Source organism: Epinephelus lanceolatus, chromosome 14 (genome assembly GCF_041903045.1).
Source record: "Epinephelus lanceolatus isolate andai-2023 chromosome 14, ASM4190304v1, whole genome shotgun sequence".
Lineage (NCBI taxonomy): Eukaryota > Metazoa > Chordata > Actinopteri > Perciformes > Serranidae > Epinephelus > Epinephelus lanceolatus.
The window spans coordinates 22,521,033-22,548,252 of NC_135747.1; the positions used below are offsets into that span (position 1 = coordinate 22,521,033).

Below are 27,220 nucleotides of genomic sequence, written 5' to 3' on the forward strand. Positions count from 1 at the left end.
TGGCACTCAGCTTGTGGCGCTCAAAACGCCAAATAATGCTAAATTCAATTGCAATGCCTCTTTCAGAAATCATGACCCAGCTACTCAAAATAATCCACAGAACTTGTTGTGAGCGGTTTCATGTACAAACTATTTTCTTTCTACTGAACTACACCCACCAACCGTATCACTGTGCAAGGAATCATGCGAGTACTGTGAGCTCACCTAGCACCACCAAGCTAACTAACGCTGCTGCTCAGCCACAGACAACGCTGTTAATGTTAAATCGCGTGCTGTCACAAGCACAAGCCTCTTGACCATAAGTAGTAGCACACTTCTTTCTGCACAGTTGGCGGAAATATTTCAGTAGAAAGAAAACAGTTTGTACATGAAACTACTCACAAGTTAAAATGTATTTCATTGGCGCTTTGAGCACGACAAGCCGTGTGTCATCTAGTTCCATTATATTTGAGAGAAGGCAGACATCTCTATAGCTGATATCTCCAACACTCCGCAACTCACACCAAAACAATCTAGACTGATAAACAGCACTACAGGTAAGAGGATTTTGGGTTGAAATCTCCCTTTAAAGTATCAAACTGCTTTCCAGAAGCTTTAGTGAAATGTTGGCTCAAGCAGTTGCAGAATTTACAGTTTGTGTAATATTGCATGAAACTTATGGAGAAACTGCAGTGGAAAAATCACGCTTTTAAAAGGATGAATACAAACAATAGATCACTTGTCTCCCTATTTCGCCTATCAGAGTCAGTCCAGACTGTGACATCGTAACAATGCATTAGACTTTATGCCAGACTGATTTCGCAACCTGTAGCTTAGAGAGATGTTTCAACATATTGCTGGTTCTTGTGTTGCATGTGTTACACGTGGACAAATTGGGGAGTGTAAATGAAGCAGGTGATAAACAAACTGACAGAAACATAAGGCTGCGTCTGCATGGACTCCTCCTGCTCTCAACTACCAGACGGCACACCCCACTCACCATCAGACTTCTGATAAGATTATGCACATGTGAGCTGCCCCTGATTTTACCACTATCATACAGTAGCTGACAGAAACATTAAAAGGCTTTAAGTGCTGGCTTGAGGAGAGCAATCTATATTACAATCAAAAAATAGCAGCATCAGGATTTTTTTTTTGCCATGATTACGAATATTATAATCATGTGTCACCCTAACCCCGATGTGATGCATCTTCCAATGTTAGGCAGTAAAGAGTAGCCAGTACTCCTCAAATGCATTTAACATGTCCGCACAGTGAACTAACATTTCAATCTGTCATAACCTGTGTAAACATATCATCCACAACACCACATTCAACTGTCATCATGATAAGGTAAGAGTTAGAATCAGCACACTTGCAGATGAGAGGGCCTCGGTTCCTGAACAAGGTGCCGTTCTCTGACTGACGCTTTCTTTACTGCTCTGTAAACACAGCAGTTACTGAGTTACTAATTATCTCCCACAAACTAACAGGTGCTTGATTTGATTCCAGGTCTTTAACTGCACTGTTGAAATAATGCATTACACTCCATTGACAGCTGCGTTTGGCTCGAGCCAATTGTGTTTACAGGTACAAAGTCTACGCTACACCTTTCAAATAGACCTCTGTGTCTCACTCCTGCTAATACAAAGAGTGCACTATTCTTCTGCAGGGCAGCTCACAGTGTTAAGTGTAGAGTAGAAAACACTTCTTTCAGTTTTGGTGTAACTGAATTTATTTTAATTGAACCCCATAAACAGCCTGGTGTCATTCATGGCAAGTGCATAGAAAATTGAGTCATACCTGCTCCCCTTGCAGAGCGTAGTCCTGATCTTCTGGGCATTTGGTGCTGGTAAAGGAGCTCGCAAAGGGATGAGGGCTGGGCTGGGAAAGCCACTCACATTACCCTTGCCACTCTGAAAAATCTCTGCTTTCTCTCCGAGGCTTCCAGAAGTGTGTATTCCGTCCAGTGTGTTATTCATATCACTCATGTGGGCCGGCTAGATCCAAGGCATCATCTGAAGCAGAGAGAAGAGACGAGCTGTTGGACTGGAGTGTGTGCAGAGCACAGTTAGAGCAAGCTGGCTGGCGGGGCTCCTCTGCTCACAGCTCAGCAGAGCACTCACACACATACACACACTCACACACAAGTCTCTCTGGCTCATCTGCTGCCCACGAGGCTGGCCCAGTGGGGCAAAACGATCCCTCCTACCCAAACATGATCCACCACAATAAAGATATTTTTAACACAATGACTCCCAAAACAGCCATCCTTGCTCTGACACAGTAGCGCACTAATAAACGCCTAATTTGCTCAGCCTCTAGTCTGCTCTTGCTTTAATTTCCCTGCTTTTGTTTTGGTTTTTTGATATAGATCCCTCTGCAACCTGGAAGGCAGGAAATGTGCACACAAAGCACACTTACACAAAGGGGGTGTCTTTAGCTCAGTAATGAGTCCGTGAGGGATGCCAGTACTATAAAACAAACTGTTCTTTTGTCATGGACTTCGCACAGGGATCCAAATTGCACTTTAAACTTAGTGCACAGCAGAAGGCATAGGGTTGTGCGGAGTCGCCAGCCCAGCGGATTGGCTGTGTTGTGGGCTGTGTCATTCAGTGACAGGCTCCATGTGGGGGATGGCTGGGGTGATAACATCATTCTGAAAGGTAATGTGTAACAGAGTCTGACCAGGGGAGGACAGGCTACTGGAGATACAGACAAACAGGCAGCATAGGGTTAAAGCAATACCTTATTACATTAACAGAGGACAAGGCTAACTTGATTACTTTGGCAAATATGACAAGCTGGTGTGGTGGTCAAACCCCTGTTGTTTTAACCTTCAAAGCAAAGAAATACAGAGTAAGGAAACAGTACGACATTGCACCTCAGAGGGATAAAAGAGCACAAATTTCATCTTTCTGATTGTGTATCTTTAGCATGGTTTAACTTAACTGTGAAAGGAAGAAGTTTGTAACTGTGAAATCATTTGCAAAGAGATGGCAATCGGTGTAATCTGCATGACCTCTGCCTTTCTGCCCCCATTAATCCACTCTCCCTGACACATACCCACCAGCATCTGTCACAATCACACAGCCCTACATGGCTTGGGTTACCTTTAAACATAAGCACTATTATGTGCACTTTAAAAGCATACCATGAGCACGAGAGAACCAGCTGATCGCTGGACTGCTCTGCGCAACGACGTACAAGAGCTTCACTAGCTTATGAGGTAAAACCCTCAGTGTCAGTACTAGTGTCTCAAGCAGCGGGTGATGGGGGCAGACAAATGGTTCAGCTGAGGTCCAGCGGTGGACTGATACAAGGACAAGAAACCCCAGGCAGCATGAGAGGGCCAGAAATAACTCATAGCCTGGAACACATTCTTCTGGTATCAGTCAATGCAAATGCTAATTACATTGGTGTAGGATGAATGCCAGATCTATTTAGGGACTTAATAGAGTGTTTCACATAACTGTAAGACATGTTTTTTTTTTTTTTTAAAAATTATAGAGCAATTATAGTTGCAATAGTTTTGTACGGCAAACTAGTAAATTAATTCCCTCATATTGATGACTGATGATTGATTGTCCTTGTCCACTTACCGTCATCATTTACAACATCATTTACGTGCGACACAGGGCACTGTTTCAGCCTTCTTAGCTGCTCCTGTGCGCACATGCTATAATACCATGCAGGACAAAAAAAAAAAACAAAAAACAATAAATAAATCCTGTCAGGTATTGGCTGATATAAATGGACCCCTGAGATATTGTTTTATTTTGAGTATTTTATACTGTAATGTATTTTGGTTTTAGTTTTACACATTGGGTTTTAGATCCCTTTACTTTTTTTTTTTTTTTTCAGATATTTTTTGGGGGGCATTTTGGCCTTTAATCGACAGGACAGACAAGTGTGGGAGGGGGAGAAAGAGGGGGAGTGACATGCAGGAAATGGCCACAGGCTGGAGTCGAGCCAGGGCCCCTGCGGCAACAGCCTTGTACATGGGGCGCCTGCTCTATCCACTAAGCCACCGACGTCCCAGATCACTTTACTTTTGATACAAAACTAATACCATCATCATTAAATTATTAATCCTTTTTTTAATTTATTTTATCTATTTTGTCTTAAAATGACACAGACACTATCTTTTAACATCATTTATATAATTCCACTCTGTCGAAACTGTTCTATATTAAATGACAGGAGCAGTTTTGGCCTCCCTTGTACTTTTGCTAAGTGCCAAAAATGACATCATGGACACACACTAATTGGTCTAATGAGGCACTGGTTACTGCCAATGACCCTTATCAGCTCTGCTTTCAGTGCCACAGTACCAAGAGTGCCTCTACTCAGTTTGCTTGCCTGCCAGAGTGCTGATTGCCAGGTTTGTATGCTGTTTGTAGTAAAAAATAAAAGTACTTCAGCTTCAGTTCTGAAATATAGCTCCACTAAAAAACCCCAGAAAAGTCGGGCAGCACCTTGTTTTTGCTCTACTTCTGTCCAGGAGTCACCTGCAGGATGGCCTTAGCTAAAGTGAGGACTTTAGCTAAAGCCATCCTGCAGGTCAATCCTCAGCAGAGCATGAACAAGGAGATCGTGGAAAGTGGATATTCCACCTTGCTCTCCAGTTGGCAGTGACAGCCAACAACCTGCGGCTACTGGGTGTGTCCCTATCACAGCTGCAACAACACACAAGACCTCTGTATCAGCTAAGAGGTTAGATCCGGTGAAGACGAACAACCTCGCCGGCCACAGGTTTTGTTATGGCACATACATGTTGCATAACTGCCCTCCAGCACAAGGACAATGAAATCTCCTGGGTGCTCCACTGGTACTACAGAGGACTGTGTGAGCATCCACCACCCTCAGAAACCAGCTTGTTCAGCATTTTAAAGAAGACTACTAGAACAGCACTTTCTGTATGTGTGGCTCCCCTCTGCTTGGCTTGATGAACCTCACTGTAGAAGAAGGTGGAACTGCTGACAGGGACTCAAGCTACACTATTCTTGTACGGTCCTGGTAAATCTGGCAGCTGGCACCATACCTGCAAGCATGTTTCACTCTGGACAGTTCCTCCTTACTAGGAGGTACTTTCGGAGGCACGGATGGTGATAGGTTGGTGCTGCTGTTAAGAGAGCGAAAGATTGTGAGCTCCATGGGTCCACCAACTGATCTGAGTGGCGTAACTCAGACAAATCCACGTTAAAAAACATCATGAGTTTAAGTCAAGCCACAGCTGTCCAGTTCAGCTTGATGCACTCTGTCTATCTAATGAAATGGAAAGGTTACTACATTTGCACACTCTTTCAGTTGGCTTATGTGGAACACAATATAGCAGCTGTTGGAAACTACAGAGAGGGTGCATTAACACTTGTGCTGCAGCAGCTTCTTTACAGACAAAATCCGTGCTAGCCTATTGATATGGTGAGACAGCAGTCACCTCTCACCACTTGCAATAATAATTCTGGGTAAGCCTCATTGCTGCAACTTGCTGCTGTTTCTCACTTCAATTCATTGTATTATTTCTGGCATGTTATAAAAAGTTGTGGGGAGGCAAGGATAACTGTTTTCCAGCGAGTTTTTCTTAGGTAAGCTACTGTGATCTCGCACCAGTTTGATTTTTGCTACTTTTTTTTGTACTACTGTTTTGGGAACAGTAATAGTTTTGATGAAGGCACCTTGGTGACATGGCATCTAATTTGTAAATAACATAATTCCAGAGGTGGAACAAAGTCATTGTTTTGCAAGTCACAAGTAAGTCTCAAGTCTTTGCACTCAAGTCCCAAGTCAAGACAGGCAGGTCTTCAGTCATGTCAAAAGTCAAGACTGAGAAGTCTCAAGTCTTTAGTGCTAAACTTTGAGCTTCTATTTGTAAATGAGTCACGATGTGCTTTTAAACAAATGTGATGCCATTTTAGGTTAATAATGTATTAAATTTACTATAACCATGAGTGCTTTTAAAATTTAAATCTTTATTTGTTAAAACAGAAGTTATTTAGCTATTAGACTAATATTAGCTGAGCATAAGCTTGCAAATTATATTAATATTAATATTTATCTTGATTTATGCAACTTCAAATGTCAGAGTTGGATGTTGTTGCATATCTGTCTGTACTTTTGATCAATACATGCATACTGAAGTTCTTTGTTGACCACCAAGTAGTTGTTTTTTTTTTTACACAAACAAAATTATCTTCAGTATCATATTTTCCAACTGGTGCTCAGTAACATAATGGATGTCCTTTATGGTTCTCTCCTGCAACTTGATTGGATGCTGTCGATTTGGTTCAAACAAAATGAAGCTGGAAAATTCAGTGTCAACTTGCTGGGAATGAAAAGTGTAAAGATGATAATAGATTCAGGAAATTAAGGGATTCACGGTACACTTTCTAGAATGACATACATTTTAATCTTTGGGCTTGGGGGAGGGTAGCAAGTATTTTCAAGTCAAAAGGCTCAAGTTCAAGTGAAATGAGTCACTGGTGTTTGAGTCCAAGTAGAGTTTTTGGATTTGTGACTCCAAATTCCGGTCCACACCTCTGAATAACTCTTTACAATGACATACTGTCTGAAGTCAAAGTGTCCTCTTGTCACTGAATTGCTGAAGGAACACAAAATATGCTGGTGAAAGATTATTTTGAATTTAATGGGGGGTTCAGTTAAGGTTTAAGAAACACCTTCATTCATGTTGTGCAACAAAGAGTAGACTAATAAGGAACCATTTTACAACTAGTGCATGAGGCAAACTAATGTTAAGTTACATCATAAAAAAATTAAGTTAACTCTAAGTTATATTTACATGTATTAGTCTGTATTTTACAAGACATGAAAAGTATAATGTATTTTTTTCCACATCTTTTTGTTCATATCCGTTTAAATGAAGTTGGACGTTGCAAAACAAAACTCTAAATGCACCTGGATAACAAACATCAGCTGGCGTCACACTGTATAAACACTGACGGAGGCTGATACAACACTTCGGTGAAGCTGTTAAAGTGAAATACGATGCAAGCATGGACATTTCATTGGACAGATTTTTAAAGACAAATTATTTGATAACAGCCTTTAAATGTGGGTGAGGTCTGCATGTTCGTGCCTTTTATTTAGAAACATGGGAGAAAGCACGACCTTCATGTGAGCCGTGATCTAACGTTAACTATCATCGCTCCGGTGTGTGCGCGCAGTTGAGACACGCCGCAGTCAGGGGAGCTTATGTCGACACAACACCTGTGTCCAACTGTGTCAAAAACACTGACGACCTTTGCGCTAACATTTTGCAAGCATTGGTCAAAGTTAGCGTTTGGTTTTCAATTAAAAAAAAAATAACCTGCCATTAAATAAAATAAACACGCAGGTAAAAGTTCAGCAACAACACGACGCACAGTCCTTCCTGCTCCTCTGCACCAGCTGGAACCGACACCCATTTCAAAACGTGCGCTTTCAAACATTTATTTATATATATATATTTATATTTCCACAGCTGTTTTTACCTTGTGCCTCCTCAAGTGCAGTCTCCAATCCAAGCCTTGAAGCCTGGTCTTCATACCGCTGCTCCTGTGGGGAATGAAACTGTTCACACGTGTAGCACAGGTGCTCTACTGTAACGTGCCCCCTACGTCACGTCACACTCTGTGGTCACGTTTTACCTGTTGTGAATAACAGGTGGTATTCAACGGGATCTGAGTTCAGCAGGTCATGGAGAGAAAATAACTGCATCATTTGTGCACACACACCAAACAGAGGCAAGTGAAATGATAAAAGCTTTATTCTTAACAACACTGCTTGACAAGAACATTGTGTGCTGTGCACATCAGTGTATTTCTGCAGCTTAATCAAAAACTCTGTAATACTTAAATATAGATTTGACATATAATCTAAAGAGCATTTAAGTACCATAGGTCAGACCTGGTCCGTCCTACACATCCAGTATTACTTAGATAATACACGTTCTAATAATTTATAGAATTGTTCTCATTTCACGTTCTTGTTCACTCACAACAGTGACGCACCAAATGCAAGATAGTCATCACACAAAATAAAAGAGAAGCATTAAAATGTTCATGTCAGCGCCAGGGGTATTACTTAATGACATGTGAGAAAATAAACCAAAATACAGCAATTATTAATTATCAAAATACATTATTTTATGTACACTGTTGGAGACTACCAAAAGAGGTAAAACAAAAGACAGTTCCTGCGTCTGTGTCATGGGATAAAGGGTTGTGGAGAAGTCAAAGTAGACAGGATAAGCTCCTCCTGGAAGGGAGAAAAAAAAAAAAAACAACACAATGGTTCATTCATGTGTTGTGGAAACATTTTTGGGATATCAAATTGCAATGTGTGTGTTGGATTTTGCTTACAGTAGATGATATATCATGAAAGGAATGAAGGCACTGCTATGGACTGCTCTCTCCTTGCATTTCAACAATTCCACTAAAAGATGGTGTTTCGGGCTTTACTTCCTGCAGAGTGTCGTGCTTGTCACCATCCAGCTCTGTATGTTTACTGTCCTGTGATGTTAAAAAAGAAACAATGTATACGATGACTGAAGACGAAAAGAAAGAACACAATAGCTACTTTAAGAGCTTACAAAACAGAGTTTGACAAAAGCAAATATGGTTTTTCTGCAGTTCAAAGGGACTGTTCGTATGCGATGTAATACAAAAAGCCCTAGTGCCCATGATGCCCCTAGTATAAGGAGAAATACCTCTTTAGTGCAGGAATGTATGTTGGTCTGTTATTAATTATTGATGTCCGTTGATGTCCACAATCTTTACTGCACAATGCATACCACACATGATAGACTATTATAGATCAGATTAAAGAGTAAGATATGATGTCACCTAAAGTCAAAACCGCAGTTTTCTCTGACCATCCCTAAAGCTCAGAAAACGATGAGGTTATGCCTTCATCACTTAGTCTTCTCTGTGTGGAATACCCTGCAGAAATAATTAAATGAATTGAAGTGTCGTCTTTCAGCGTCAGTGGATTTAGCCCCTCATTTCCTCTTTGTCTCAACTGCCACCTCTCACTCTGTTTCTCTTTTATTATTTTCCGAAACAGCAGACCCTCTTGATCCTTCATTTCGAATTAACTAACCGTGCTAAAAATTCAAACCGGTGAAAAAAAAAAAAAAACGTTCCTAATACTGAGGCTTTAAAGGGCTTAGGAATACGGCGAGTAGTTTCTATTAAACCCTGGGCTGATTCAAGTCAATGGAACACAGTATTCTGCTACTTAGAGGATTTTATAATGTCTATGAGAGTCAATAACTCATCGCTGGTCACAGTGTAAATAGCTGATACAGCACCAAAAAGTAGCACCGCAGCAGTTACAAAAGTGGTTTTAGTTTCAAACAAACTGAAGCAGTAGTGGGATAAGTCACCCTCTTGTCCACCTCTGTGTAACTCTTTTAAGGGAAAACCAAAAAACTGCTTTGCTCAGCAGTGCAAAGTGCTCCTCTACCCGAGCATTAATACATCAGTGTATGAGTTAAGTATATATATAAAAGCTATTACCAGCGGCGGTGGTCTCGAGAGTATAAAGTGCTGCTTTGATCTTTATTTAGATATTCATATGCAAGTATACAATGCAGTCAGAACTCACCTTGAGCTCAGAAAATCCTCCCGACTCTGTGAGTGATGAGGGGCTTGTGATTGGGGAGACGGGTGGTGAAACAGGAGATTGAGGCGACTTTGGCCACTGGGATAAGGACTGGCTCCTTTTCACAGCAGAGGACACTGCCTGGGCGAAGCGGGATGGGGTTGTAGGAGAAAAGGGCCTAGGGGCGGCAAAGCTCCTTAATTTCTCCAAGCTTAACCGTCCGCTTGGCTCTTTAGATGGCAAACTACTTTGCCTTGTCATTCGCTGGAAGGCTACATTCTTGTCATCCCCCTTAGGGCTGAGCTCGACGTTAGCGGCCCCTGTTGTCTCCTCTTGACACTGCACAGGAGGTGGAAGAGGAGGGGGTGGTAACTTTGCTCTCTCTGCACTTCCTTGAGCCTCCCTCTGGCCAGAGCCAGGACTGGTGGCGAGACTCTTTTCTGCTGCTGAGGTTACATAATACCCAGGTGTTTTTTTGTGCTGTGCCAAGCGGAAAGAACCCGGCTTAGGTTTAGTTGTGGGTGGAATTTTCATCTCCTTGACCTGTGCTGGTGAACCTGCTTGAGACGCCCCATTAGCTGAGGATGAAATCTTGTCATCTGCGTTAGGTAAACTTGTTGGTGATGAGGGAGGAATGGATACAGGTATACTTCCATTAACAGTGTCTTGGGTAGTAGTAGTAGTAGTGCTAGTCAGTATGTCTTCCCTGGGTGTAGTTGAGTGCAGCTCACTTTTTTCCTTTGGGACCTCCGTCTGTCCCCTCGGTGCTGTGCTCTCCTCCAACTGAAGAGAACCAATATCAAGTCCCTCTTCTGGAGCTGCAGGAGGCGGCTCCAGTGTCAGTGCAACTTCAAAATATCTCAGTTTCTCCAGAGATTTCTGAGGCACGATAGTATACGTTGTCATCCCCACCTTGGGGATGTAGTCCCTTGTCAGCTCGTTGGAAGGCTTGGGCTTTGGCTCAGAGTTTGTGGCATAAATAGTCGACACCTTTGTTGTGGCAGGAGCACTTGCTGTTGAGTCTTGGCACGTTGAGGTCTCCGAGGTGCGGGATAAGGCATGTTTGAGGTCAGGCACGTCCGGTTCCTCCGTTGCAGTGGCCATATCTTTCTTCCCCCCTGATTCAAAAGCGGGCGGATTAGCTGAGGACAGGACTGCGTCCGTGTGTTGCTGTGGAGGCACAGGTAGGGGTGTGAAATCTGTTTGCACTTGAGCATCCTCTCCAGTGGGGCGTGATATGCTCGTAGCTACCGGGCTCTCCAACTTGTCAGTCTGCTCCTGGAGGGTTTCAGTGTTTGCCTCAACAGGGGCCTGTGCTTCTGCATCCTGCATCACAGGCAGAGGGGGGCTGCTGGGTACAGTGCTGCAGTCCACACTTTGAGGTGTAGACTCTTCACAAACTGGGTGTTGGCTTACATTTTCAACTGAACATGGACCACTATCTGTACAGAAAAGAACATTTGTAATGTGAGACGGATGTGCTGACTTTCCTGGAGAAGCAAAAAACAACTTTTTGAACTTTGGCACAGTGAGACAGAGTTCAAGAAAAGATATGAATAACACCACTATCATTCAGGCAAACCCACTAGTATCTGCTGGTTCAGATGAGTCTGTGCCATCAGTTGCCACCACCACACTCAGAGTTGCAGAATCATTCATTGTGCTCTGCAGCTGACTGTAAAAGTCAAGAAAAGGAAAGGGAATTAAAAGTATTGCTAATACTAAAGTTAAAACATGGCTGAGGCTGGAGAAGTCATACTAGAGTTCGTACTTGCCATCTGAGGACAGATCACAAGACTGATCTTCCCCATTTCGCTCTGTGGACGTTGTGCTCAGTATCTCAGTATCTGGGGACGGGGAATGCAACGAGACATCAGCAGACATGTTGAGGCTGCTGTCCTCTCCCTGGGTTTCACTAGCAGTTGCAGACATTGAAGAGGCAGCCGTCTCCTCTTGCTCCATAATCTCCTCCAGTGTGTTAGCAGCTGCACCTCCTGCAAAACAACACCATAAAGAAGTCGTGTAAAATCATTCACATTTACCGTACCTGGCCTTGGAAGGAAAATGTTGCTAGGTGATGATCAGTGGAGCATCCAACATCACATTTAGCTTTTTTTTTCAAGGACATGTGTTGGCTGTAATGTATAAACAACTGTTAATGTGACTTCCCCAACATATGCACGAGAAACCGAGCATCCAATGGTTCTTATCTCATATGTACGCTCATTCACCCTTTGCATTAAAAAAGGTTCTTTTGATGAATGAATTCCACTTAATAATCTCTCACATCTCACTCCCCCTTGTCTAGTTCTTAATTTAGCACTGAGAGGAAGTGCATCACAGAGCCGCAGAGAGCAAAAGGAATTTCAAGGCTACTTAAACAAAACTGCAGCTTCTCACTGTTCTCAGCCTCTGATCTTTGTATCTACGGAGCAGCACTGGGGCTGTTGGGGAAACAGCAGAGGAAGTGATCTTTCTCTGTGAACTTAAGTGTTTGAAAAATTAGGAGCAACGGGAGGACGGAAATGGTAGTGTATACATGTAGACAGCAGTCGGATAAAGTCTGTGATTACACTTTCTTTTAATGAGGTCTGGGAGATATGCTGCTACTACGGAGACTGCGGGTAACAAAGGAGCAAAGAAAACAAAAAGAAGAAAAACACAGAGGCATATAAAAAGTAATTTAAAGGGGAGTAGATAAGAGAGAAGCCTGCTGTCTATATGGGGTGTTTGTGTCACATACAGGACACTAGCTTTTGCAATGTCTAATCAGAATACACTTGATGGGGTGTTGTTAAGTAGGCTAATCCTGATTCTCAGACATTTCCATGGATAGTTTTCAGTATTTTCTGTTGACAGCATGGTCTGTGGATCATCCACAGTGACAGGGACATTGTTTCTGGATTGTAATTCAGTGTTATGAGCCCTTCAAGCAGGGTGTTTACAGGTATCAGACACTTAAATGTAATGCCTTATATCCTCAGGTGGGGTCCTTCTGGCTGCTCCAGAGTTGAGGTTTAAATCTAAAGGAGACCGTGCTGTTACCATCGGGGCCCACTGGTTTTGGAACGACCTGCCTGAGGAGATAAGGCTCAAAGAATCAGTGACTTCTTTTAAATCACTTCCTAAACCCCATTTTTATAGATTTGCTGACGATGTTTTATATATTTAATTTCCTTTTTATTGTGTGGTTTATTTCTTTTGTTGTTTTTGGTCTTTGTCTTTATTTATGTTGACATTCTGTGTCTCGCATCTTGCATTTTTTGTCTTCCTCTTCTAACTTCATCTTAATCTCTTCCCTAGTCTTGTCTGGCTCATGTTCGGGAGGCCTTTTTGGCTTTCTGTTTTTATGGTAGGTTTAAAGATTTGTAACATCAGAAATGTGGACTCATTTTGACAACAACAAATTAAAAATTGGATAAATGAAATTAGATTAATTGTTTGTGGCAACTAAGAACTCACAAAATTCCAAGACCATTAACTGAATTTTGAGGCCCAATATTTGTAAAACTGAACTGAAGACATATTAAGACTTCTAAAGACCTGCAGACATGCTGTCTTCAAGCAAACTTCCACTCATCTCCAATGCATCAGTGTAGCGACAGAGACACCAAAATAGCAAATAAAACTGCAACTTAAAGAATGATTACATGCCATCAAAAGAAAAGTGATAAAATATGCTTTGTAATCCGTGTGAACTGAGCCTAAAAAGAAAAACATCAAGGCGCACCCCAACTTTATGTGAGGCTGCAAGTCTTCATATTTCTCCCATCTTGGTCACTTCAGTTGTTTAAGCCAAACTAAATTGCCTGCGTTTGTTTATCATACCTTGGTAAAATTTTGGGGGGGGGACTACAAAAAAATATTCTTTGTTTTTACTTTAAATTGCTTTCTATACAGGACGGGTGGAGCTTCCCTCACAGGACAAAACAGTGAAACAGCGAGGGTCGGATTTTTCTATACACAATCACAGGAAAAGTATGTCAAAGCAAGTTAATTTTACTTAACCAAGGAAAAATACCGGGGAATTCAGAACCTACAGCGATCTGGAATGTGGCAAAAATGACTTCTTAGAATACATTTGTTTATGGTCCTGACTTTTACAGACATTTCACAGGTATCTGAACAAGCAACTTGATTTCTAACTATTGAAAGTGAGTTGATGCATTGAAAAAGGGAAGACAAAATACTAAGACGACTGCCTTGAGTATGTTAACATTTGAAAATAAAAGAGGTAGAGAGTCAACAGAGACCAGAAAAACAAGCAGATAAAGGTCAAGACACTAAATGAAAAGGCAGTATAGAGAACAGGAAGCGCAACTAGTGCAGCACAAATTCTTAAATAAAACAGAAAATCACAAATGAACCAGAGTTATTGAGAAAACACTGAAATGAATGATCTTTGTGCTTTGACGACTATATAGTTCCCATGATCCTGTATCCTGAGGGGCTGCAGGAAATGTTTAAAGCAAGCCACTGTTCAATAATGACCACTAGGAGGCACAAGAGTCACACAAAACAAAGGCTGCAGACTTCAAAGTTTGAAACTGCCGGTCTTTGTTTTTGAGGCCAAAGTACACATGACAAACATCACAGAGCAGGCAATATTTTATTCTTAACGCAGCAGTGACACCATCTAAATGCATGGGAAAAAAAGAACTTTGCAGCTCTACTGAGTGATATTGAAAATGTAAATGTACATGAAGACAAACCTTGCAAAGTTTCATCCATAGGAGCTGTTTCTTGGACAACAGCACTAGGGGACGTGGGGGGTGGAGGAGCTTTGCGTTTGGTTCTCTTCAGTGAAGACTCAGCTGAGGACCCACGACTTAAACCAGCAATCTATGGTGCACAACAGGATTGATGAAGTTACATAAAGAAAGCACCTAAACAGAAAAATTCGTGATCGTGGCTCTGCTGAAATGTCAGTGCCTTTGTCTTAATATTTACTCACGTGGTCTCTGTCCAGTTGGGTACCAGGTTCAGAGTTTATTCTCCGGCGAGTGCTGTGGTCCGAGGAGCAGCTCTGTGACACGAGGATCGGGGGCAGGGGTGCACGTCTCTTCTTTGGCACATCGGCGGGTAGTGTGGGGGAGCCGAGCGGAGACGAGTTGGAAATAGGTAAGGCCATACTGAGAGGTCGAGGCTTGTTCACAAGCACAGGGGAAGCTGGGGCACTGGCTGTTGTTGCCTTTAAAGAACAAACATCCAATCAGAACATGATAAGAAGCCTGTTCCCAAACAACAAAGTGCACGTCGACCAATGGCAAACCAAAGTCAACAAACCTCCCTCTGGACATTTAAAGTTACTTTCTGATACTGCTGTATATTTGCATAATTGGTACAACAGCCCTGCACTACCTGGTCAGATTTTTTCTTGCTTTTCCTAAACTTGCTGAAGAGGCCTTTGTTTTCTTTCTCTTTCTGATTTTTATCTTTGCCCGGTGTGACTGCTCCTGAAAACAATAAACAAACACACCAACATTGGTTAGAAATATGACAGCTCTGTTGATATGAATCATACAGTTTACAAACTGAAATACCTGCATGTGTTGGTGAGACTGGACTCAAAGGAGAAGCAGGTTGTCCTGCATAGGCACCAAGCATGAGATTTAGCGAAAAACAAGTGGTATATATTGACAACAATAACACACAACAAGTGAGCTGATGAGATAACAGTAGTATGTTAATATCCAATATCATATGCAGCATGTGTTTTTTTTAAATACATGAGCACTTACCTCTAGTGTCTCTTGCATAAATCTCCCTTATTGCATAATCATTAAGAGAGCAGGACAAGTCCAAAGGGGCCAGTGACTGGACATCTCTTAACAGAACTGTAGTCTCCACATCAAATTCACATTTCTCACAGATGGCTGGTAAGTGTTCAGCCATGGGCACTCGAGGATTGACTCGTAGTATAGTTTTCTGGGTCTTCCTGTAGTTTATCACCATCCGAACAGTTGCCTGGAGAAGAAAAATGTACCACAGTTTACTCAACATGAACAGCAAATAGTGATGTTTAATACATGTGACAGCATGGCGTGATGTGTTTAATATACCTCAGGCATCTGAGGACCTGTCTTCTTATTTTTATCCTCCCCTTTCGGTTTAAGTATGATCTTCTCTGCATCCAAGGTTCCTATGAGAGCGTTGGGCTTGAGTTTGGTGTTGTTCTTGTTGGTGGTGACCAGTTCTAAGGTGTGGCTCGACGGGTTCAGGTGATACTTTGCACAAAGCGTCACTAATAGATCCATGAGGGGTTTGCTGAAATAGATATGGAGGACACGATGACACAAAAACCAAATAATGTGTTGCTGAGCAGAGGGGAGACAAGTGATAAAATCTGGGTAAGTTACACAATGAAAAATAAAATATTTTGATAAGAACAATTTTGAAATCAAAGGTAAATATATGTATGGTTTGACAACTTTAAGCATTAAAATTGCTCCTGCTATCAATTTATTTTTCATTATTATGTTTGCATATTAATCAAGAAAAAATTTAAACAAGTCCATCACACTTTCTTGAGTCCAGTGGGGCATCTTCAAATGTCTTGTTTGGTCGAGCCAATGGTCCAAAACTCAAACATATTTTATATAAATCAAAGAAAAGCAGAAATTCCACATATTTTAGAAGCTGGAATCAGAGAATGTTTGGCATTTTTGCCTAGAAAATGACTTTTCAAAATGATTAATCCATTATTAAAATAGCTGCTGATTATTTTGCTGTTGTCGAACTAATAGATTAATCCCCTTAATTGTTTAGAGCAACAACTACAGCTGATTTCATATAAAATCAAAAGTATAAATTTAAAGAAGCTCTGCATAATGTGTGGAAACAATACAAAGCAAATTCACAGTAAGTCACAGTAGCAACAGTAGTCTCATGGAGCTTTCCTGACACTGATAATACAGTTTAAATGTAATTCTCAATGTAAAGCGTTAAGTGTTGTGTAGGCACTTAAAACAGGTTTAGAGGAAGAAAAGAAGGTAAAGAATTCAGGAACTAATCCTTTCATATTGGATTGGTCCCAATCATTTCTCAAGAGGCCAAGGTGCAAAAGACACCCAGGAGAGAGCGTTTGTAATCTGTGTGCATTGTGAGTAAGATAATATCTTGGGTAAACTCTGTTGATGGAAAGTCTGAGCTGTGTGAGTGAGTAGATTTGTAGAAGGACACCTTGTTCTAAAAACTCTGACACAGAGGTATGTTGACGCGTGTTGATGTGCAGATGCAGCTTAAGATTTGAAGAGTAAGATTTGTGTGTCCTTAATGCACTGCAGCATGCAGTCAAGGAAGGGCTGGTCGAAAAGTTCAAGATGCAAAAGTTCTTTGGTCCTTACATCATTTGGTGAGGACACAAAAATGAAGGAATGCAATCAATTCTGCTGCTAGTACAAATATTAACTAAATCACACAATCAGCGACTCCACCTATGTGACTCAATCTAATTGGAACTGCACTTAAAGTGTGATGACATCATGATGTAGAGTTTAAATGTAATAATGAAATGTTACAAATACACAATAGTGTTCTTGCTCAAATTGCATCACAGTGCTGTGGCTGTACCTTCCATGGACTGTGGTCATCTCTTCTACTCCACCTGGCAGAACCACAACCAGAGAGAGGTCTTTATCAATGAGGTTCTCCTTCTGGTCCATTGTTAAATGAGGGTGTCCTGGGTACCACTGGGAGAAACCCGGGGATTCCAGCTTTTTTAGTCCAGGCGGAGATGGTGCTTTGCTTTTAGTCGACACCCTGTAGTTGGACAAGAAAGTGTAAATCATTCTCAGAGTTGCTTCAGCATTTGTAATAATTCGGTTCTGCTTTGACACAAGCCAGACAAATTAATACTTTAGAGATGACTGGGAATGGTTTTCAACTTATGTCCATGTCTGTGTATTTCTTTTCTTTTTTTAAATGTCGCTGAAATTGTTTCTGCTTTCTCAGACAATAATCTGATTGAAAATCAAAGTGCAGCAGACAGCATGAAAGGAATCCTTTCTTCCTCAGGTTTTAGAAAGCAGCGAGGCTATTACATGAAAGAGCTCAAGTCCACTTTGCAAACAAGTCACAAGACAACCAAGTGGACAGATTTACTCAGTGAGCCTGAAGAAATGGCTGCAAATGGACAGACATGTGAGAGATAATAAGACACAAGACAGAGTTTCTGTGACTGTAGACACTGTGTTTTACAGTGTATGTTGTGGGAAAGATGGATTCATAGTATTTTATATGTTCTTTTAAATGCGCAGGCAACACCCTATGCATTAGTGAATATTACTTGGTGTGCTAGGATCACAGATTACTGAACAGGCCTCTCAGGCACAGGCCAAGGTACCCAAAGTTTCAAGGGCCCTCCTGGCCTTCACCTGCAAAATGCCACTCAAATTAGCATGTACCGGCCAGGAAGAGACCCAAAATGAAAACCAAAAAAAAAAAAAAAACCCAAAACATAAAACGATTACAAAGACATGCAAAACAGCTGTAGAGAGACACAAAGAGACTCACAACCACTATGGAAATGGGCAAAACATTCATAAAGAGACACAAAATGACTACAAAGAGATTTAAAATGACCCAAGATAAACAAAATGACCACGCAGAGACACAAAATGACCACAAAGAGACACAGAGCAACTACAAAGAGATGCAAAATAACTATAAAACCCATAAAGCAATTACATAGAGACTAAATGACCAAAAAGAGATGTCACACAACTACAACAAACTCAAAATGAACACAAAGAGACACAAATAACTTCAAAGAGATGGAAAGCAAAACAAAGAGATGCAAAATGACTAAAAAGAGATTTAACATGACCACAAAGACACACAAAATGACTACAAAGAGACACAAAGAAACCACAAAGAGATGCAAAGCAACTACAAACAGACTCAGAATGACTATGAGCCACGAACAATTACATAGAGACTAAAATGACCAAAAAGAGATGTCACACAACTACAAGAAACTCAAAATGAACACAAAGAGACACAAAATAACTTCAAAGAGATGGAAAGCAAAACAAAGAGATGCAAAATGACTACAAAGATACACATAATGACCACTAAGAGATACAAAATGACTACAAAGAGACACAAAGCAACTACAAAGAGATGCAAAGCAACTACAAACAGACTCAGAATGACTATGAGCCACGAACAATTACATAGAGACTCAAAATGACCAAAAAGAGATGTCACACAACTACAAGAAACTCAAAATAAACACAAAGAGACACAAAATGACTTCAAAGAGATGGAAAGCAAAACAAAGAGATGCAAAATGACTACAAAGAGACACAAAGCAACTACAAAGAGACACAAAATAACTTCAAAGAGATGGAAAGCAAAACAAAGAGATGCAAAATGACTAAAAAGAGATTTAACATGACCACAAAGACACACAAAATGACTACAAAGAGACACAAAGAAACCACAAAGAGATGCAAAGCAACTACAAACAGACTCAGAATGACTATGAGCCACGAACAATTACATAGAGACTAAAATGACCAAAAAGAGATGTCAAACAACTACAAGAAACTCAAAATAAACACAAAGAGACACAAAATGACTTCAAAGAGATGACAGGCAAACCAAAGAGATGCGAACTTACTACAAAATGACACAAATGACTTCAAAGAGAAGAAAAGTAACTACAAAGAGACTTAAAACATCTATAAATCGGGGCAAAACAACGACAGACACAAAAACAAAGAATTAAAAAGACACAGAAAACTACAGAGACACAAAACAACCATTAAAAAAAGAGGCTAAACAACCATAAAATCGGTATTCTTTGTTCCTAAAGAGAAGAGGTGGTGGGGACTTTTGCATGTCTGTGCCCAAGGGCCCACTGTCTCATAAGCCTGTGGCTGGGATTTTCTTTACAGTCTGACTAACTATGACAAACACACACTTTTCAGTTTTGAAGGGCGTTTTTGAGTGTTTGTCTTGGGTCAACATTCCTGGAAACTATGTCAATACAGTGTGGGTAAAGGCAGTCATGTGAGAGTTACAGACTGACCAGGTATGCCACACAAAACCAAAAGAAAAGAAAAGAAAAAAATCACAGGCCACTGTATTTCATAAAACACTGATTTCATTCATCCCAAGATTTTCTGTCAGCTGGCCATCTGTTGGACAGCCATACACAGTAAATCTGTGACGCACTCCAGATAATTACACCATTCTCGTAACGTTCCCAAGGGGTGGTGAACAATAAAACCTGATGTCAGTAAACAAAAAAAATTGATCTGATCCGAAACAGGGTCGTCATTAGAAGGTTTTAAGGCAAGCTGTAACACATTTCCTTTTTACGTGTTTGCTGAAAATGAAAAGCTGCACACAGTATGATGACACTCCAGATCACGTCAAGTCAGCTGAGGTCAGGCTATTGTACTGCAATGTTATCAACATGTTTACTGGGCCCAGAAGTCAATAACTTTAGACATTTAAGTGTCACATCATTTAGTCAGGGTGTAGATAAAACAGGCACTCGCAGACCCGATGCCTTGAATTATAGCCTGTAAAGTCTCTGGTGGGGGCACTGCTTATTCAAACAGAGGAATCTGAGCAATGCAAGGTCACAGGCTCCACTGAGGCACGTCTAGCAAAGGATTATTAGTCTTGCTATGGGGGCGGCTGTCTTTAAACACCACGACGATGACATAAATGTATACACACACCCGCACACACGCACACAAAGAAAGACACACACTCATATTTTGATTCAGAGTTCCCATTGTCTGTTGATGTGCTAATCATTAAGTCAGAATACAGTATTTACTGTATAGTTTGTCATACTACTATAAAGCCATAATCATGAACATTCTTGTCTCAGTCATGTTTGTTTAAATGGTATTTTCAGAGATTAGATATTCTGACTGGATTGGCCAATTATTTTAAAACAAATCCAATAATTAATTCAATAATTCATTGAGCTGGGAAACATACTGTACTGACTTATTCTGGTCCTAAAGAAAAACTTCACTAGTTAAAAACACAGACTGTATATAAAGATGGATGGCGTGTCTCCACTTTCTCCCACTGCACAAAAATGAAGCCAAAACATCCCAAATATGGGCGCTGCCATCTCACACTGGTGATGTAATTTGGAGCCTGAGTCTGCGGCGTAGGTTTGAGGGGGTAAAGCCGCAGTATTGAGGTCCCGCCAATACACCCACCCGACTCAACAGCGAGTCAATCACAGTGGTTAATCATGACATCACACCCCCTTTCGATAGCAAAATAGCTAACTGAATCCGAACTTATCAGAAAAAAAACAAAACTTGAACATGCACAATGGTGATAAGTCTGTAAATGACAAAAAAAACATTTATTTGACATGTACTTTCATTTTTGAGTTTGGTTAAAGTCCCATCCACTAACATGGAGGGTGTGGGGTTGGTGACCTGCACTGCAGCCAGCCACCAGGAGGTGTTTAAGATGTTTTGGCCTCACTTTTGAGGAGCCTTCATGTCCTCCGTCTTTATTAACTATAAATCCATTTTCTGTAACTGCTTATTCTTTTAAGGATTGTGGGGGGTTGGAGCTCATCACAGCTGACACTGGGCGAGAGGAGGAGTACACCCTGGAAAAGTCGCCACACTATCACAGGGCTGACACATACAGACAGACATACAGGAAATTTAGTTTTTTAGAGTTGGAGTAAGTGATGCTTAGATGGGGGAAACAAGCACACACCACACAGAAGAGCCCCAGCTGGCCAGTGGATTCATACCCACAATAGGGCTGTCAACGAATATTCTAAATTCGAATTTAAATTCGAATTTGAAAAAAAAATGGACCTTCGAATGTGAAAATTGATATTCGATTGTGGAGAAAAAAAAAAAAAACACCACTGCAGCTGTCCTCTTTGCGAGTGGGTGTTTGCCTGGGCCGCTGCACCGAATGCACTGCATAAGGCCACACCGCCCGCGGAGGTGCTGCGAAGCGCAGCGCACGAGCCGGAGCATTTCCGTTCACATCAGACGTGCATTTCTCCATGCTGGTCGACAAGCGGCTCTGCTCCCAGCTGTTGTCTCCGTCACCCGGCTTGACACATTCGCTCGCGCAGAAAATAGACCAGAGCCGACCACGGAGCTGCGCGGCGTGGCGCAGCCGGTGTGGATGACACAATCGGTTAACATGGGCGCCGAAAGGTAACTGGCTTCGCTTCTCGGCGCTTCGAGGCTATTCGCAGCGCTTCCGCGAGCGGTGTGGCCTGACGGGTCAGAGAGGGGGGGCGAGCGAGAGGTCCGCGGTCGTAATATAACGTAATGTTATAGATAATTGTTTTATGTGTTTTAATGTGTAGGTATGTAAATGTTTTCAAAGACGTTTATGTTGAACTAAAAATACCTACAAGTAGGCTAGTTATGTTTCCTTGTATTAATACATATACAAGTATGTTTCCTTGTATTAGTTTGCCCTCTTGTGGACATAATGCGAAAAAAAATATTCGAATGGTTCAAACCTATGAGTTATTTTTAGAAGGAATATTCGAATGTCATTTTTGAGCAATTTTGACAGCGCTAACCCACAACCCTCTAGATATGGGTTTGAACCTAGAACCTTCTTGCTGTAAGGCCACAATGCTAACCTCTGCCCCACCATGATGCCCTACACAGCCAATGGTTTAGACTTTATCTTGTTCTATGTCATGGAGGATGAGTGGTTACAGACCACATTTATGACTCAATCTGTGGTTGTACAGTACAGTGTGCTGCAAAAAATAAATGAGTGATGGTACTGGAGCAACGATGAGCTCACACATACCTCTTCAAAGTTCATGGAGTTTGAAAATGGTGTGTTGAGAAAGCTAGCTATACCCACAGAATCAGGTAGGTTGGAGCTGATATCAGAGACCACGGCTAAACCGAGGCAGCCCACTTTAGATTTACTTCCTGAATCTGTGTCACGTGGGTTTTGCCACTGCCCTGCCCCTTTAGGAGACTATCAGTGGTCCTGGCTCCATTTATTCCAATGGAAAAAAGGGGAAGTGAGTACATATTATGACCGTTAGCAACATACTCTCGCGACATCTGGTGACAACTTATGTGACGGTTGCTATCAGACATTAAGCAAACAGATAAAAATGAGCGGCAAAAGAAGGAATAAACATTCAATTTGTATTGTATATAGTGTATATAGTGATTTCATCCATCCACATGACGTTTGCTGAACTTCCAAACAAGGTGGGGGTACGCAGCAGACGGACGACCACACCCACTTAGGAGACTGGAAGTATATTCCATTTCCTTCCATTGACACAGCTTGTCGTATCTTCTATCATAAAGTATCTTTACCAATATTTTGGCGTGCTATTGGTGCTATTGCTAAGTAGCTACCATTTGCAAAGACCTCCATGACTCAGGATGCGTCTAAACTAATTCACTATCTACAATACAGGCCTACTGTATTCGCCTGCCACTTTGTATTTGCTCCTCAAATTTTCCAGCGAGATATATCTTATCCTACAAGGTATAAAAGAACTGAAACATGCCACAATTCAATATAAAAAGGAGTGAGCAAGTGATGGTCGCTAACATCTACCATCGCACTGTTCATGACCTGAAATGACCTGTGTTGTTTTCTGAAAACTGATGCTGCATCACATGGTTTTTTTTAGTGAATAGTGAAGGCGTTTAACAATTTCAGACACAGCCACAGTTATATCACAATGTCTGGAGAGAAATTTCAAGCCTTACTGTCTGCTATTTCTGAAGCAACTACATGGCAAGCTTTGAAATCCATTCGTGTCTGTGAACTGTTTTATCTGTTCATAAGTCAGCCAGACAGGCAGAACAATAATTTGCAATAAGAGCTGAGGCAGTAAAAGAAAAATAAACACACAGTAAGCAGTGGGAAACAACAGAGACATGTTTATCTGTTCATCTATGAGCCAAGTGTACCAGTAGCCAGGACGATAAAGCCACAGGATCTAGCACAGACAATAATGAGCAAACCCAAATAACTTACTGTGAACTGTTTGTTTTTGTTGATTCTGTTCTGGTGTGTGTGTGACAGTAACAGCTTTCAAACTTTCTCGGAAAAATAAAGTTAAAGAAACAAATGCCAAATAACCTAGTAAGAGGGTCCAAGTGCAGACCTCTCTCTTAGGGACCCCTGGATTGGTTTGTGCCAACTATTCAAAAATCCAAAACATAATCCATTAGTCTGTGTCCCTAACTTACTACTATCTAAAGTTTCACAGTAGTGATTTACTAAAATAGATTACACCAGTAAAAGTAGGTAATACTACAGCCCAACAATCATGACAACAACAACATGAAGAAGTCTCTCCCAAAGTCCCAAAACTAGTGTGCTAAAACTCAAGTTTGAGCTGTCATTAAGCATAAAGTCTGGAGCTGCTCCAGTGAATTGGGTCAGATGTTTCAGATGACACTAAGAGCATCCAGGGAAATGTTCTGACTATATGGGAACACTACATCATAAAGCTCATTTGGGTATGAAAAAGAAAACAAACATTCTGTAGGTCCACAAAATCAAGCTCCCATCCATTGTCTTTCGAACAGACAAACAATTAATGGCCCCTTCGTTTGCGAGGGCAAGGAGGGCACACAATTCCTTGTCTCCCCAGTTGCTCATCTTTACTGTGTCTGTCAGGTTTGCGTTTCCCTCTTTCTACTAGCTGCTCGCTAATTCCTGCTATCAACTGTTTCATGTTCATCCACCGCCAGTGGCTCGCACGTGGGGCACCATCAACAGCTCTTCCCACAAGTCTTGCCCCTCTTGTGGCGGAAGGCTGCCTCGTTCTGTTTAAACCCAAAAGGGTCCGCCAATTTGACTACCCTACGAGGCGGAAAATTGGGCACCTCGGATCAACTCACCAACCCGGCTCTCTCTGCATGTCTAAACGCTTGCAGCTTGCCGGCAAAACGGCCCAACATTCGCAGAAAATCTGGCAGTGTGAAAGGGGCTATGGATTCTTCACAGACATCTTACCCCAGCAGCACAGAAGATCTATACAATCAGCACAGCTTCAAGGTGGGCACCTGAGATTAATGTCACCAATTCAGTATCTGACCAATTGTCTCCCCTTCTGTTCCTGAGTTATGATGTTCAGTAACGGCCAGAAAAGTGTTTTATGCAGAATATTATGATGTCACAGTGAAGCTCACCTTTGACCTTTTGTATACTCATTTTATCTTATTAGACACCTGTGTGAGGTTTTGACATAATTAGCCTAAGGATTCTGGAGTTATAGTCAAAAACATGTTTTGTGACCTGACCTTGACCTTTGACCTTGAACCACCAACTTTTTTTTTTTTGGCCTTTACTGATAGGACAGCCATAGATTGATGAGAAAGGTGGGAGAGAGGGGATGACATGCAGAACAGGGCCATGGGCAAGCCCCTGCAAAGGACTAAGCCTGTATGAGGCCCATACTCTCGCCCGACAACCCCCAAATTCTAATCAGATTACTCTTTAGTTCAAGTGGACGTTTGTGTCAAATTTGAAGGAATGCCCTCAAGGTGTTCGAGCATGTTTACGAGATTGAGATGGATGCAAGGTCAAAGTGACCTTGACCTTTGACCACCAAAATGTAAAGGCATTCTTAAGTTATGGCATTCAAGAGAATGGGATGGTCAGATGTATGTATGGATATACAGTACAGGCCAAAAGTTTGGACACACCTTCTCATTCAATGCGTTTTCTTTATTTTCATGACTATTTACATTGTAGATTCTCACTGAAGGCATCAAAACTATGAATGAACACATGTGGAGTTATGTACTTAACAAAAAAAGGTGAAATAACTGAAAACATGTTTTATATTCTAGTTTCTTCAAAATAGCCACCCTTTGCTCTGATTACTGCTTTGCACACTCTTGGCATTCTCTCCATGAGCTTCAAGAGGTAGTCACCTGAAATGGTTTCCACTTCACAGGTGTGCCTTATCAGGGTTAATTAGTGGAATTTCTTGCTTTATCAATGGGGTTGGGACCATCAGTTGTGTTGTGCAGAAGTCAGGTTAATACACAGCCGACAGCCCTATTGGACAACTGTTAAAATTCATATTATGGCAAGAACCAATCAGCTAACTAAAGAAAAACGAGTGGCCATCATTACTTTAAGAAATGAAGGTCAGTCAGTCCGGAAAATTGCAAAAACTTTAAATGTGTCCCCAAGTGGAGTCGCAAAAACCATCAAACGCTACAACGAAACTGGCACACATGAGGACCGACCCAGGAAAGGAAGACCAAGAGTCACCTCTGCTTCTGAAGATAAGTTCATCCGAGTCACCAGCCTCAGAAATCGCAAGTTAACAGCAGCTCAGATCAGAGACCAGATGAATGCCACACAGAGTTCTAGCAGCAGACCCATCTCTAGAACAACTGTTAAGAGGAGACTGCGCCAATCAGGCCTTCATGGTCAAATAGCTGCTAGGAAACCACTGCTAAGGAGAGGGAACAAGCAGAAGAGATTTGTTTGAGCCAAGAAACACAAGGAATGGACATTAGACCAGTGGAAATCTGTGCTTTGGTCTGATGAGTCCAAATTTGAGATCTTTGGTTCCAACCGCCGTGTCTTTGTGAGATGCAGAAAAGGTGAACGGATGGATTCCACATGCCTGGTTCCCACTGTGAAGCATGGAGGAGGAGGTGTGATGGTGTGGGGGTGTTTTGCTGGTGACACTGTTGGGGATTTATTCAAAATTGAAGGCACACTGAACCAGCATGGCTACCACAGCATCCTGCAGTGACATGCCATCCCATCCGGTTTGCGTTTAGTTGGACGATCATTTATTTTTCAACAGGACAATGACCCCAAACACACCTCCAGGCTGTGTAAGGGCTATTTGACCAAGAAGGAGAGTGATGGAGTGCTGCGGCAGATGACCTGGCCTCCACAGTCACCGGACCTGAACCCAATCGAGATGGTTTGGGGTGAGCTGGACCGCAGAGTGAAGGCAAAGGGGCCAACAAGTGCTAAACACCTCTGGGAACTCCTTCAAGACTGTTGGAAAACCATTTCAGGTGACTACCTCTTGAAGCTCATGGAGAGAATGCCAAGAGTGTGCAAAGCAGTAATCAGAGCAAAGGGTGGCTATTTTGAAGAAACTAGAATATAAAACATGTTTTCAGTTATTTCACCTTTTTTTGTTAAGTACATAACTCCACATGTGTTTATTCATAGTTTTGATGCCTTCAGTGAGAATCTACAATGTAAATAGTCATGAAAATAAAGAAAACACATTGAATGAGAAGGTGTGTCCAAACTTTTGGCCTATACTGTACGTGTTGACACACAGACAGGCAAACAATGCCTCCAGCTACGGCTATTGCCAGCATGGAGGCATAAAAAGCCAGAGCCATAACTACGTTCTAAGGTCAGGTTCTCTTGACACATTCATTTTCAGGGATGTCTGTATCTGTCAGCATGTTTCAGAGTTCATCTGTTTTCTAGTGGATGAAGTTTCATTATGGAAATTTTTGCTTTTCAATTTGACTGATGACTGAAGTGAAGAGTAAATGCCTCTATCTCCCTGTCATCATTTCCTCCGAATAAACCTAACAAAACCTGTTCCTTGTGCTGACTCACAGAAGGTAGACATTAGAGGAAAGAAGGACAGGACTGCACACCTACATCCACATACATA

At 41.6% G+C, this 27,220-nt stretch overlaps 2 protein-coding genes across 5 annotated transcripts in view; both read right to left on the reverse strand.

Annotated features, from left to right (window-relative positions):
* The window catches only part of grb14 (growth factor receptor-bound protein 14), a 42,472-nt gene extending 34,865 nt beyond the window's left edge, over window positions 1–7,607 (reverse strand). Inside the window, exons 1-2 of one of the 2 annotated variants that reach the window (XM_033618028.2) lie at window positions 7,470–7,607; window positions 1,783–1,997 (exon numbers count right to left, since the gene is read on the reverse strand). In XM_033618028.2, coding sequence (XP_033473919.1) covers window positions 1,783–1,970 — 188 coding nt within the window. In that variant the 5' untranslated portion in view covers window positions 1,971–1,997; window positions 7,470–7,607. Of the gene's footprint in view, window positions 1–1,782; window positions 1,998–2,403; window positions 2,510–7,469 lie in introns of those variants that run through there. The other variant, XM_078174490.1, reaches the window with a different exon arrangement.
* Window positions 7,608–7,726: 119 nt separating this feature from the next.
* Window positions 7,727–27,220, reverse strand: part of cobll1b (cordon-bleu WH2 repeat protein-like 1b) — a 34,383-nt gene continuing 14,889 nt past the window's right edge. For 2 of the 3 annotated variants that reach the window (XM_033617991.2, XM_033617993.2), the window contains 12 exons: window positions 17,155–17,343; window positions 15,645–15,849; window positions 15,324–15,549; window positions 15,126–15,170; window positions 14,944–15,038; window positions 14,537–14,773; window positions 14,295–14,424; window positions 11,354–11,576; window positions 11,169–11,257; window positions 9,586–11,024; window positions 8,340–8,489; window positions 7,727–8,235 (listed from right to left, as the gene is read on the reverse strand). In XM_033617991.2, coding sequence (XP_033473882.1) covers window positions 8,376–8,489; window positions 9,586–11,024; window positions 11,169–11,257; window positions 11,354–11,576; window positions 14,295–14,424; window positions 14,537–14,773; window positions 14,944–15,038; window positions 15,126–15,170; window positions 15,324–15,549; window positions 15,645–15,849; window positions 17,155–17,343 — 2,992 coding nt within the window. In that variant the 3' untranslated portion in view covers window positions 7,727–8,235; window positions 8,340–8,375. The remainder of the gene's footprint in view (window positions 8,236–8,339; window positions 8,490–9,585; window positions 11,025–11,168; window positions 11,258–11,353; window positions 11,577–14,294; window positions 14,425–14,536; window positions 14,774–14,943; window positions 15,039–15,125; window positions 15,171–15,323; window positions 15,550–15,644; window positions 15,850–17,154; window positions 17,344–27,220) is intronic. The other variant, XM_033617992.2, reaches the window with a different exon arrangement.